General features: G+C 43.6%; 2 protein-coding genes across 3 annotated transcripts; one reads left to right on the top strand and one right to left on the bottom strand.

Moving 5' to 3' along the window:
* The first annotated feature begins 518 nt into the window (after positions 1 to 518).
* On the top strand, positions 519 to 10,328 carry LOC103969707 (pentatricopeptide repeat-containing protein At3g18110, chloroplastic). 2 transcript variants are annotated; one of them, XM_009383337.3, is made up of 8 exons: positions 519 to 4,162; positions 4,237 to 4,437; positions 5,622 to 5,712; positions 7,941 to 8,558; positions 8,638 to 8,735; positions 8,832 to 8,930; positions 9,201 to 9,375; positions 9,818 to 10,328. In XM_009383337.3, the coding sequence occupies exons 1-4, from the start codon at positions 570 to 572 to the stop codon at positions 8,472 to 8,474; spliced, it is 4,419 nt and encodes a 1,472-aa protein (XP_009381612.2). In that variant the 5' UTR covers positions 519 to 569; the 3' UTR covers positions 8,475 to 8,558; positions 8,638 to 8,735; positions 8,832 to 8,930; positions 9,201 to 9,375; positions 9,818 to 10,328. The 2 variants fall into 2 exon arrangements, with proteins under 2 accessions (XP_009381612.2, XP_009381614.2); XM_009383339.3 differs by lacking the exons at positions 8,638 to 8,735; positions 8,832 to 8,930; positions 9,201 to 9,375; positions 9,818 to 10,328 and having other exon boundaries at positions 7,903 to 8,036.
* Positions 9,642 to 11,651, bottom strand: LOC135625580 (exocyst complex component EXO70B1-like). Its single transcript, XM_065130562.1, has one exon. The coding sequence runs from the start codon at positions 11,532 to 11,534 to the stop codon at positions 9,789 to 9,791; it is 1,746 nt and encodes a 581-aa protein (XP_064986634.1). The 5' UTR covers positions 11,535 to 11,651; the 3' UTR covers positions 9,642 to 9,788.
* Between the last annotated feature and the right edge of the window lie 1,520 nt (positions 11,652 to 13,171).

Here is a 13,171-nt window from a genome sequence, read left to right as displayed (position 1 = left end):
AACACTCATCCATAAGCAATCGATCATCCAGTAAACCATAAATATCAACAACAATTGACCTCATTAGTCAAAGAGGAAATGTGCGGGCATGATGATGTCTTGGTTTCCAAAAGGATTAAGATCATCGTAAGCATCAACGTCAATTGGTATCATGATCACCATTATGATGATGAGGATCACCAACACCATCGGACATACAACATTTCATCGGTCTGACGGACATATTGGTCTCCGACTCTACCTTTTCGATTACAAGAAACTCAAAATATGGAAAATGATCATACTGATTTTTTAAAATGGTATATTTTTGTGTAAAAATGTTCTTTTATCGAACGCATAATAGGTTTCACGAAACAATAAACTTTCTCGGTTGTTGCTCAAAATAAAGATGGAAAAGAAAAAGGGTCAAATATACCTTATTATTATTATTATACTAAAAAATAGTCTTTTTATAAAATGAATAAATAAATAAAAAACATTTATGTTACACATCATAATAAATCTGTAAACCTCATCCGCTTCTTCGCTCTCGCGCCTCAATCGCTGTGTCCTCTCCCAAAGCCATTCTCATGCCACTAATGGCGATCGCCGTCCCATCGCCATTTCTCCCCCTCTCCTCTCCGTCGCCCTCGTCCTCCTCCTCTTCCTCCCGCTGCTCCACCTTCACTGCCGCCGCCTCGTCCTCGTCCTCGTCCTCGTCCGCTGCTGCCGCCGTCCCCGCGGAGCCCCATCCGCGCCCCCGTGAGTTTCATTATCCACGCGCCGATCCCTCCGTCCGCTGGCCCCATCTCAAGCTCGACGACTTCCTTGGTCCGCCTCAATTCCCCGCCCCCGCCCCCTCCACGCCAACCCCCCTCTCCATACCCGAGGAACCCGACGCCCGTCCCGTTCCCCCCGAGGTCCCAAGGACGGACTCTTTCGAGACCCTGGAGAGCAAGCAGAGCCGGACGCGCGCGAAGAAGATGACGAAGCTCGCCCTCAAGCGCGCCCGCGACTGGCGGCAGCGCGTCCAGCTCCTGACCGACCAGATCCTCGCCCTCCCCCCCTCCGCCCTCGTCGCTGACGTGCTCGACGACCGCCGGATTCAGATGACCCCCACTGACCTCGCCTTCGTCGTCAAGTTCGTTGGGCGTTCCAGCTGGGCCCGCGCCCTCGAGGTGTTTGAGTGGCTCACCCTCCGCCGCCGCCACGCTCCCGGCCCCCGCCTCCTCGCCGCCATCATCTCCGTCCTTGGCCGCGCCCACAAGGATGCCCTTGCTGCCGAGGTATTCCAGCGTTGCAACCCCGATGACGGAGGCGCTGGCGCTGATGAGCTCTCTGTCCAGGTTTACAATGCAATGATGGGGGTTTACGCTCGGACCGGGAGGTTTGCCAAGGTCCAGGAGCTGCTGTCCTCGATGCGGGACAGGGGTCTCGAGCCCGACCTTGTCAGCTTCAACACTTTGATTAACGCCAAGGCAAAGGCGGGATCCTTGGCTCCTGGCTTGGCGCTGGAACTACTCCAGGAGGTCAGAAGATCTGGTCTGAGGCCTGATGCCATCACCTACAACACCCTCATCAGTGCTTGCTCCCGTATGTCCAATTTGGAGGACGCCGTAAGCATTTTCAAGGACATGGAGGCCTCTGAATGCCAGCCTGATCTCTGGACGTACAACGCCATGATCTCAGTGTTTGGCCGCTGTGGGATGATTCTAGAGGCTGAGCGGCTCTTCCGAGAACTAGGTAACAGGGGCTTCTCACCGGATGCTGTCACATACAATTCTCTGCTTTTTGCTTTTGCCAAGGAGTGTGATGCGGAGAAGGTTGAGAGACTTTGTGATGAGATGGTGGGAGCAGGCTTTAAGAAGGATGAGATAACCTATAACACCATAATCCACATGTATGGGAAACAGGGTAGGCTTGATTTAGTAGTTCAATTGCATGATGAAATGAAAAATGTCGGCTGCAATCCTGATGCAGTGACCTATACAGTGCTAATTGATTCTCTTGGAAAAGCAAATAGGATAACAGAGGCAGGGAAGGTGATGTCGGAAATGGCTGATGCAGGGGTGAGGCCTACATTGAGGACTTTCGGTGCTCTGATTTGCGGGTATGCCAAGGCAGGCATGCGGGTTGAGGCAGAGCATACGTTCCACCGTATGGTCAGGGCAGGCATCAAGCCTGACCATGTAGCTTACTCAGTAATGTTGGATATCATGTTGAGGTCCAAGGAAATGCAGAAGGCAATGGTATTGTACCGGAGTATGATGCGAGATGGGTTTAGGCCAGATCAGGGCCTTTACCAGGCTATGTTTGGGATTCTCGCAAAGGGAGATGATGATGGAAAGATAGATGAAATTATTAAGGACATGGAAGTTGTGTGCAAGATGAGTCCACAAGAGGTATCCAGAATTCTTGTCAGGGGAGGATGCTTTTTCCAAGGAGCTGAGATGTTAAAGAAATCTGTTTCCTGTGGCTTTGAGCCTGATCGTGAGTGCTTGTTATCTATTTTAGATGCATTTGCAGCATCAGGGATGCAAGCAGGTGCACTATCTCTGCTTGAGTTTTTACGAGAACATGCACCTGATTCTAGTAGCTTGATAATGGAATCTTCAATAGTCATGCTTTGCAAAAATCACCAATTGGAAGATGCCATGATGGAGTACAACAAGATGAAAATGTTGAATTTTGGGCAGTTTGGTCAATGTTGTAGCCTTTATGAGTACATGATTGCATGCTTTGAGGAAGCTGGATTTCTGTGGGAAGCTTCTCAATTATTTTCAGATATGAAGTTTCTTGGTCTTGAGCCTTCACAAGGTATCTACAAGAGTTTGATCTCCATATACTGCAAAGTGGGTTTCCCAGAAACAGCTCACAATGTGGTAGATCAGGCATCAAGGGCTGGTATATCTTTTGATGATACTTCAGTTTCTGTCACTTTGATTGAGACATATGGGAAACTAAAGCTGTGGCAAAGGGCAGAAAGCATTGTTGGTAAACTCAGACTGCATGATTTTATCGATCGGAGTATCTGGAATGCTCTTATTTATGCTTATGCCGAGAGTGGTCGCTATGAGCAAGCAAGGGCAGTCTTCAATATGATGATTAAAAATGGTCCTTCACCAACTGTAGATTCCATCAATGGCCTCATGCATGCTTTGGTTATTGATGGGAGACTAGACGAGCTTTTTGTCGTCGTTGAGGAGCTGCAAGATATGAATTTTAAAATAAGCAAAAGTACTATTCTTATTATGCTTGATGCATTCATAAGAGCTGGAAACATCTTCGAGGTAAAGAAGATATACAATGGCATGAAGGCAGCTGGATACTTGCCTACCATGAATGTGTACAGTAGTATGATTACTTTGCTTTCTCGTGGAAAAAGAGTCAGAGATGTTGAGGCAATGGTAGCGGAGATGGAAGAAGCTGGATTCAAACCTGATCTCAACATCTTCAACTCACTCCTTAAAATGTACACAAGCATTGAGGATTTTAGGAAGACATTGGAAATATATCGGAGAATTCAAGAAGCTGGCATTGAGCTGGATCAAGATGCTTACGATACCCTTTTAGTGATGTATAGTAGAGATGTGAGGCCTGAAGAAGGATTTACTCTTCTAAATGATATGAGGAAAAAAGGCCTGGAGCCAAAATTAGATACCTACAAAAGTTTGTTGGCTGCATGTTGTAAGGAGCAGCTTTGGGAACAAGCAGAAGAGCTTTTTAAGAGCATGCAATCAAAGGGATACAGACTAGATCGCTCTTTCTATCACATAATGATGAAAGTATATAGAAATTCTGGCGACCACTCTAAAGCCGAAAACTTGCTCTTTCAAATGGAGGAGGTTGGTATTAAGCCGACGATTGCCACGATGCACATGCTTATGGTTTCTTATGGCTCTGCTGGGCAGCCTCAGGAAGCAGAGAATGTACTAAATAATTTAAGAAGTTCTAGTCAGGAACTTACTACATTACCTTATAGTTCTGTTATAGATGCTTATCTTAAGGTTGGTGATTATAACATGGGAATTACAAAGTTAATGGAGATGAAGAAAGATGGTGTAGAACCAGACCACAGGATATGGACATGTTTCATTAGGGCTGCAAGTTTGTGTGAGAAAACAAATGAAGCTATGCTTCTGCTTGGTACATTAGGAAATAATGGTTTTGATATCCCTATAAGGTATGTTAGGTGCGTTTTTTTTTTTTGTGACTTTGATCTAAATCATGACCTGTAACGAACTTCTATTTTGGAAGGCTTTTGACCAAGAAAACTGAGTCACTGTTCATGGAGGTGGACCATTTACTGGAAGAATTAGGGTCTCTTGAGGATAATGCTTCCTTTAACTTTGTCAATGCATTAGAAGATCTTCTTTGGGCATTTGAGCGCCGAGCAACTGCGTTGTGGATATTCCAACTAGCAATCACTAGAAACATATATCGTCATGATGTCTTCCGGTACATCTAATATTTTTCTTTTGCAATATCTTTCCCATTAGAGTGTATTTTCATTACTGACATTAGAAAAAAATTCACATGCATGCTTCCGGTATAGTAGAACTAGGATAAGGATTCAATTTATTTTAGGATTAAGTTGCTGAAGATGGTTTTGACTTGTATCGTGCTCCACAAGGTTCATGTTCTTGTAGAGGGGCTTGCTATTGAAGCATTTTCATTGGCTGGTGCAGTAGTGGGTTGGACTATAGTTTAGGGCTTTAGTTTGATGAAGTATGCTTGTTTTTCCAACATAGGCTACACTTTTGACTAAGCATTCATTTTATTTTTTTTAACTAGTGTAGCAATAAGATGTTTGAACAAGCCCTTCAAAGTTATGGTTGTATTGACTATAATAAAAAGTAAAGGAGCTTTAATTAGCATTTACACTAATTACTCTCATTGTCCCATGTATTTTCTTTTATATCCATCCCCACAAGAACCTTTTGGTCGATATTATATTGTTCCTACAGGACTGAACTGTGATGGTATAAAAAGTTAAGAAACATTTCTTGGTTGTCCTATTTGGATCTAGATTTTTGGGCACACTTAGGTTTAGCTGTTTAATCATTTAGTTGTCTTATATGACTTCTTTTAATGAGCTTGTCCTGCTGTTTCTGTTTATTGCAGAATGTGTTTTTTTTAACCCTTGTGGATGGCACCTGGACTAATTAAAACTGTTCTTTGAGAAGAAAAATAGGTAAAATAAACAGAAAAAATGTGGAATACTAGATCATAGAGAAGTCAAATATCAAACTTGTGGCCAATCATATAGGGTGAGGCCTGCCAACTGAGGTTTTCATTGTCATCATCATAATCTAATGTGATAAAAACCAGTTACGACAAAAATGGCATGCTTTAAATTTATCTTAAACATAAGTGGTCTGTCTCTGGGTAAGATTTTGCATATGTAAAGCTTTTCAGTTTTTATTTCCTTGATGTTATAAACCACTATTGAATTAGAATTATAATTTTGAAGTTAGCTCATGTCAAATATTGCACCATTTGAGCACTTTATGGAGAACTTCCAGTCATTGTGTCCGCTCTTCTATTTCAATTGTTATTCTGCAGTTCTGTGTTATGTGCTATTATCTAGCACTGGACTTAGTACCAAGTTTATCAGCTTAATGGTCAAAACAATGGTGTAGGGTTGCAGAAAAAGATTGGGGTGCTGATTTCCGGAAGATGTCAGCTGGTGCTTCTCTTGTTGGACTTACCTTGTGGCTTGACCATATGCAGGTATGTATTTTATTCCTTCACATGAACTTCACGTGTTATTCTCGACTCTATGCATATCAATTGCTGCTGTTTTGCACATATGGGTTAAATTTTTGCTTTGAATTACATGTATGTTACAGTAAGTCCATGTAGGCAACATCATGATTGTGAGAATTGGTCTTACTCATTTGAAACTAGAACAAAACTCTCATCCCTATGGTTACAATTCACACCTTACCCTTCCGAAGTTTTCCCCTTTTCCCTACTTATTATCAATATATTTTCCATAGTATAATATTTTTCTTTGTTCATGAAATTGTGAACCATTATTCTCTTGTTGATATCAGAGTGCCCACTATCACCTATCTGCCAACATGTATGCTACTCCACCTGTAATTATTAGGCCTAGTCAAACAGCTACTTGCGGTAACTGTTTCCCCGCACATGGCTGCTCCCACCTTGTTGTAAACAATTCTTGATGGTTACATGCCTGCCCTCATGTCTCTTCTTTCTCTCTTCATTGAAGAAATAGAAGGCCTTTCGCACTAAATTAAATCATACCAATCACAGGTTCTTGTAGCTCTGCATGTGTAAGGAGAATACATATTGGAACCATTGGCATCACTCCTTGGGAATTCTAAATTAGATGAGAATCTGATTAAATTCTTGATTGGTGTAACCTACCAAATACAAGTCACTATTATTTGGTTGATTTCACCTACCAAATACAAGTCACTATTATTCAGAACAAATTGTAAGACATTTTGGCTCGCATATGGTCCAAACAACAATATAGAAATTCAAAAAGGGTTCAAATGAAAATAATCCCTAACCTTATTAGAGTAGCACAGATGCACAAATTTATGGTGTCATAGTACAATGGGCTCCCTTGTGAAAGGTATTCAAAGACTACTATTTCTTTGTTAATTTATAACACACATAATAAAGTCTTTTAGCTTCTTCAATTCTCATCTCGAGCTTTTTCTGCTAAGAGGAACCACTCTTCTTCAGGTAAACAAGTTTCTTTGATCGTATCTCTAGGATGAATATTTTATGCAACAGAAGATTTATGAGCATGCTAAATAGTCTTGCCGTATCCATTTGTAAATCCTTAAAGAAAAAAAAAAAACTCTGGATTGTCCTAGTAGCAAGTGGTTCTTCTTGAAGCAAACTGAGAGGTTTCTTCAGGTCGAGTTAGCTGACAGGTTCAATGAAAACCTTGTTTTAGAGTAGATGGGCAAGTCCAATGAACTTCACAACTATGTGACTGATCATGTGAACTTGGCTAATTCTGAAGTTCCGGATGTTTCTAAGAGGAATGTCATTCTTGTTCTCTTTGCGGTGCAATCAGATGCAAGCATAATAGATATGTGTAGATTAACACATTTGTATACGTGTTTGTATGCATGTACGTATAGCCACACACAAGATAGGCATTTGTGCTAGGTGTCAATAGAATACGTGTAAGATCTGGAGGGAAAATGTGATAGTAGTCCTCTGAAGGTCTATCTTCATTGGTAAAGCTGCATGAATGAGGAACTCTACAATTGAGTTAACCAAGGATTATTGTGTAAAACTGCCATCTGTCGACAGAGATTGAAATGATTGTCTAAAAGGTCTGGCACGTGGCATGTTAACTTGTGTCAACATATGGCTACGTCAATTTTGGCCTGTACTGGCTAGCGTAGGAGCATGCTGACTCATGAAATGATACATTGCTTGAAAGGTATAGGTACTCTTCAATGCCACAACATGATAATTCTTGGATTCAACAGATATATACATAACTAAACCAACATATCAACAATTTTTTATTTAATATGTTCCAGTTAACTATTGAGTTTTTCTTAGAGGGGTTCCCTGTGTGTTGACTTTCTTTTATAAATGTAGCGATTTTCAAGTAGGAGATTTTCGCAAAACAATAGTAAGCTGAGATTTTGAGAAGTCTGTATTCAGTTACTGGATATTGAAGAGGCTTCGTACTCTGTATAGATGCTCTTGCTTTGCAGGAATAAGCTTCAATGAGTTTGTTCAACTGATAATAAAATCATGTTATACTTGTGACTCAATTTTGTCTTTCATATTCCTTTCTAGTGATGTTGTTAAAGACTATTGAGGATTTAGTTTGCCTCAAACTATTGAGGATTTGTTTTCACTTTCACTACCATAAGGTATTCTTGCATACTTTCTTTTTTTGCACCCAAACTGCAGGAAGTGGCATCTGATTAGCGCTGTAAACATTGCAACAGGATGCTTCGTTGCAAGGGTCTCCCGAGTCACCAAAGTCTGTTGTCTTGATAACGGGAACTGCTGAATACAACATGGTTTCCTTGGAGAAAACTCTAAAAGCATATCTTTGGGAGATGGGCTCACCTTTTTTGCCATGCAAAACACGTAGTGGGGTCCTTGTGGCAAAAGCTCACTCGCTTCGGATGTGGCTGAAAGATTCTTCTTTTTGCTTGGACCTTGAGTTGAAAGACACGACTTCTCTTCCTCAGACCAATTCAATGAAGCTCACAGAAGGATATTTCATGAGAGCTGGTCTGGTCCCAGCCTTTAAGGATATACATGAACGACTAGGACAAATAAGACCAAAGAAGTTTGCTAGGTTGGCCTTATTGTCGGAAGAGAGCAGGGACAAGGTCATCCAAGCTGATTTAGAAGGCAGAAAGGAGAAGATGGAAAAGTTAAAGGAAAAGGCAGTTGTTCGGTCAAGGAAACCAACAAGATTCCACAGGAAGTATCTTAGGCGTCAACATAAAGCACAAACAACTTCAAATTAATGAAAGTTGTTGTTCTGCAGAAGCTTTGAAATCTCATTACTATTAGCTTCCTATTCATACCTGTCAGGCATCTGAGCAGTTAAGGTTGAAATTTGTTGGTATTGTTCTTTGTTGCGTTTATATCATTAACCATACTTCTGAAAGCTCATCTGAAATTTAACAGATGGGATTTTGAGGAATGGATGAGCTCTGGCCAAAATGCCAAGGAACTTTGGTTGGTCAGCCTCGGGTTCTTAGCTTGTTGCTCTTCCCCTGATTATGGTCAGTAAACTGTCTGCTAAGCTGTAGTCGTAAATACTTATTCCGGAGGTGGATTTAGATCAGATGAAATTTGATGCCTTGTATGGTTCTGTGCAGTCTTGAAGCTGATGATCCTGTTTGCTCTACTTCTTCACATGAGAATGCGGGTTAGTTCAGCTTGGGCTTTTGCCAGTCAAATCAAATTGGCTGCACCAGGTATAAAGGATGCTGGATCTTTTCATGTAGAAGGCTGGTACATGTGCCATATAAAGATATTTTGTGATTTTTATAAACCGTAGTTCCTGCTCTGATTAAAAAAGTGCACCTCCTGTTAACCTTGGTACCACATTCTATCCGAAGAAAATTGTTAAATGATGCTTTAGATCACCATCCTGTTTAAGGTTATCTTGCAGTTATGTACATGATCGATTCATCTGTCTTCTTAAATTGTTCATTTCTTATTATCCCTTGAATTTGTTTATGCAGTGGAACAAGGCAAATCTTTCTCTTTCCATACAAAATACTTGTTGGCAGAACTCATTCTTCAGTGATCAGTGTGATTGATACACGCTCCAAATATGCGGCCAGTTATTACAATGGATCAAATGCTCTGTTCTGGAAATTATGAAGCATTGCTCGTCTCCATTGACAACACTCACAGGTAAGCTAATTGAAAGTGTCTTGATCCATGTTTTGCTATTTGGTGCATGATTTCTGTTTGTTAGTCTTAAGAGTCTCGTAAATGCCAACGAAATTATGCAAAATCTATTCCAAGAGGATCCGTCTACTTGTTCTAATAAGCTATCTTGCTTGGTTGGTGTTGGATAGATAGTACATGGTAGTACTGCTTCGAACATGATTACTCTTTCATCAATTCTGAGTTAATTTTTGCTTGATCGTTGATAGTTTCATTAAGACAACATATCATGTGTTGTATTATGAGATGATCATCATAATAAGCCTTGCAATTACATGCCCAAAGTAAGGAAAAAAAAAATCATCTATGTTTCTCACCAATATCATGTGGGAAATGTGCAAGAAGTAAAGAGATCATCTTCCAAGTCATGAAGTCATTCAATGGAATCTTCTCCTGTTGTTCGCAGAAGCAGGGGACCCTTCAAAGAAATCAGACAAGGCCAGCTCAAGATCCTCAACGCTGTACTTGATGTACATCTCCGGATGCCTCCCGTTCTCCACGTGCTGTCGGTAGCGGCCAAGAAAGCCCCGGTACGCTGGCACCAACCTCTCGGAGATGGAAATCCGCAGCTCCTCCCTCAGCTGGGCGTCCGGGACAAACCACATCGCCTGCGTCCGGTGAACCTCCTCGAACGCCGCATTGAAGGCCCTGAATCTCTCCCTGACTGTCGACCTGGACACTCCCGACGAGAGTGAGAGTTTGCCTGCCACGTGAATACCTTCGTCCCTGAGGCAGTGGAGGATGCTCGCCCAGGTAGCTCTCTGGTAGCCTGTGGCCAGCTGACGGTATCTCCCATTCAGCCTTCTCAAGTACTCGTCACCGATCATGGTGCGGAGCTCCGGGGAAGCCTTTACCTTTTGGACGATGTAGTGAAGGTTGTTCATGAAGAAGAGATGCGAGAGGGCGTTGTCCTTGTACAGATTCGCCTTGTTCTCGAGATTGTTGTGAAGAGCAGCTACGATCCAGGTCAGATGGGCGGCCAAGGGAGTTTGATTCTCCGGCTCCGGGACGTCGATCTGCGCCGCTGCGGCTGCGGCTGGTTCATTGTCGGAGAACTGAGAGCTTGCTGATGGACTTGTGGCGATGAGCTCGACGAGCGCCGGCGCGTAGTCGGAGATGAGGCCGAGGTAGTTCATCACGTAGCGAGTGAGGGGATGGAAGTTCCCGCCGGGGACTGGGGTCTTGGGCGGATCCAGGAGCACGGCGGTCTCGAACTCGGAGATGATCTCTCGGATCGCCTCCGTGAGCTTGGGGAGGATTTCAGCGGCCTGGGTGTAGATGGGCTTCGAGGAGGGACAGCACTGGAACAGCGCGGCGATGTCGGGGAGGAGGTCGGCCATGGCGTCGTGGAGGTCGAGCATCTTGAATAGCTTCTCCGGCGAGCGGCAGCCGGTGCTCACGGCCTCGGCGAAGCCGAAGAGCTGGAGGGCGGCGCTCTTGACGGCCTCTGTGAAGGGGGCATCGTCGGTGAGGCCGTCGAAGACGAGCTCGCAGAGGCGGCGCTCGCTGGCGAAGACGACTCGGACGCAGACGCGGGCGGCACGGATCCACCGCCGGATGTTGGCCTCGAGGACCTCCCACTCGAGGCGCTGGACGTCGCCGATCTCGAGCCGATCGACCCCGAGGCGGGTCAGGCACAGTTCCACCACCTCCTTCCGGGCGGCGCCGTACGCCCGAGCGCATTCCCACCCGTGCCCGGCGGCGAACATCCGCTCCGCGATACCCCGGAGGTCCTCCACTGCGTCAGGCGGCAGCAGGTCGACCACGCGGATGTTCCGAGTGGACCGGTAGCTGCTCCGCCTGATAGTGCTGGACGCACCCACTGCTTCTTCCGCCGCGGCAGCAGAAGCCAGCGAAGGAGGGCTTTCTGCCTTGAAGTCGCTCCCGCCGGCGGTTTCATCGCCGGGGGAACAGCCAATTTCATCACCCGTCGACACGGAACTGCGGGCGGATAATGAGCTGAGGTCGACGAGGGACTCGACGTCGATGTCGTTGGAGTAATTTTCCAGTACGAAACGGAGCTCCTCCTCGAGGCGGGCCATGGCGGGATGGATGTGGTTCTCGGAGAAGGAAGAGGAAGAAGAGCGCCTCGGAGTCGCGCCTCTTCCGTGTCCGTCATCCATCGAAGCGAAGAAAGAGGGGAAGAGAGCAAGACAGGATTGGTAAAGGAAACGGTGTCGTCGAATCGGATTGCCTCTCTCCCTCTTGAAAGCCCTACGGGAGGAAGGAGGGGACGAAAGAAGGCGGAAGCAAGAGAGAGAGGCGCGGAGTTGACTTTGACTAAGGGCACTGGAATGGGATTTTCGCGGTGGCGACCCTGAGCTGTCCAGTTCCGTTGAGGGTTCAGGGTTTTCCCGTTTTCACAAGGCCCGTAAGTTCGTCATCCGTTAGGTCCAACGGGAAATACGTTTGATCGGATGATTGATGGTCCTGTATCCTTTCCCATATCACACAGCTGGCCCTCAACCCGTTTCCCTGCTCCGCCGATGGTAACGACCACCACATCCGGTCTATGGACACCGTGGACGCGGTTTAGGAATCAACTCATTTCACCGTGGAATACGGTCTTCCCAGGTCCATCAGGCCCTCACGAATCTCAACGTGCACAGGTCGACTACACACCGACTCAATCCAACACTGGTGCATACAAAATCTTTATGTATGAATACCGATTCCGCGTACCAAAAAATAAAGTCCACACTTGGAAAGCCTTTTTCTCTTGAAACATTAGCATCCCTACACAAAAATACACGCCACACCAAGTCAACGTTATGATGGTGACAATACGTTGAAACACGTCAGGTATTGTCACATTTATATGCTTAATTTATATATATATTTTTTGATATAAATGAAGCCATAAATTCAACAACCCTCACATATGTCAACGGCAATAGATGATTGCTTGCTGTTTCTTAACATTGAAGGAAGAAGAAAAAGACTTCACTAGCTTTGACCGATAGCCATGCAATTCCCAATTAAATTAATGTTCCATACCATTTCTCTTCTTTCTTTAACGATAATGGGAGAACGATCCCCAACCTTTGGCTAAAAGATCGTTGACCGAGCATTAGCAGCAAAGGCAACAATTGCTGCAGGATGATTCAATTTCCTACATTACTTTGAAGCTATTTGAAAGTTTCTGAACGTAAGATTGCTTAAGTTGGAGGGAGAAAAGAACTTGACCAAATGAAATTATAGAGATAAACAACTGAGAATATACGAGAAAAATGATGTAAGATTAATGTGATACGTTAACTTTCCACTTATGTCAATGGAGAAAATTAATTTTCTTATTATGTGAGATCGATTACAAGATCCTTGAGTTATCTCATCTATGTACGATCTTCTTATACGCCCTCTCACATAAATTATGAAGAATTTACATTTTTTTCTCTTCTCTTCTTTAGAAACCTCAGTGAACATATCTCTAAACACCCAAGTACTTCAAATATTTTTTACATCTTATTTTCCTCATAAAAACCTAGAAATACATAAAAAAATTTATAGAAGAATCAAACTTTAATTATCATGATTTTCTTTTCCACAAAGACTCCTCCTTGTACTCGGATTCATTCTAGAAATTTTAAAAAATATTTTTCCTCTATTCGGGTCGCTTTCTTTTTTCAAAAAGAAGATCAGTGTTATTCTTCTTTTTGACGATCATGATTAAGACTAACAAAAAGAAGTTATTCTTTGATTGATGTGTTAGTCATGCTTTAGAATTGGCCATCTAAGTAAGCTATCCAAAAGTCCCAAT

The sequence above is a fragment of the Musa acuminata genome, chromosome BXJ2-10 (genome assembly GCF_036884655.1).
Source record: "Musa acuminata AAA Group cultivar baxijiao chromosome BXJ2-10, Cavendish_Baxijiao_AAA, whole genome shotgun sequence".
NCBI lineage: Eukaryota > Viridiplantae > Streptophyta > Magnoliopsida > Zingiberales > Musaceae > Musa > Musa acuminata.
Note: the sequence above shows the minus strand (reverse complement) of the source record. Positions and strands in the feature narration are given on the sequence as shown.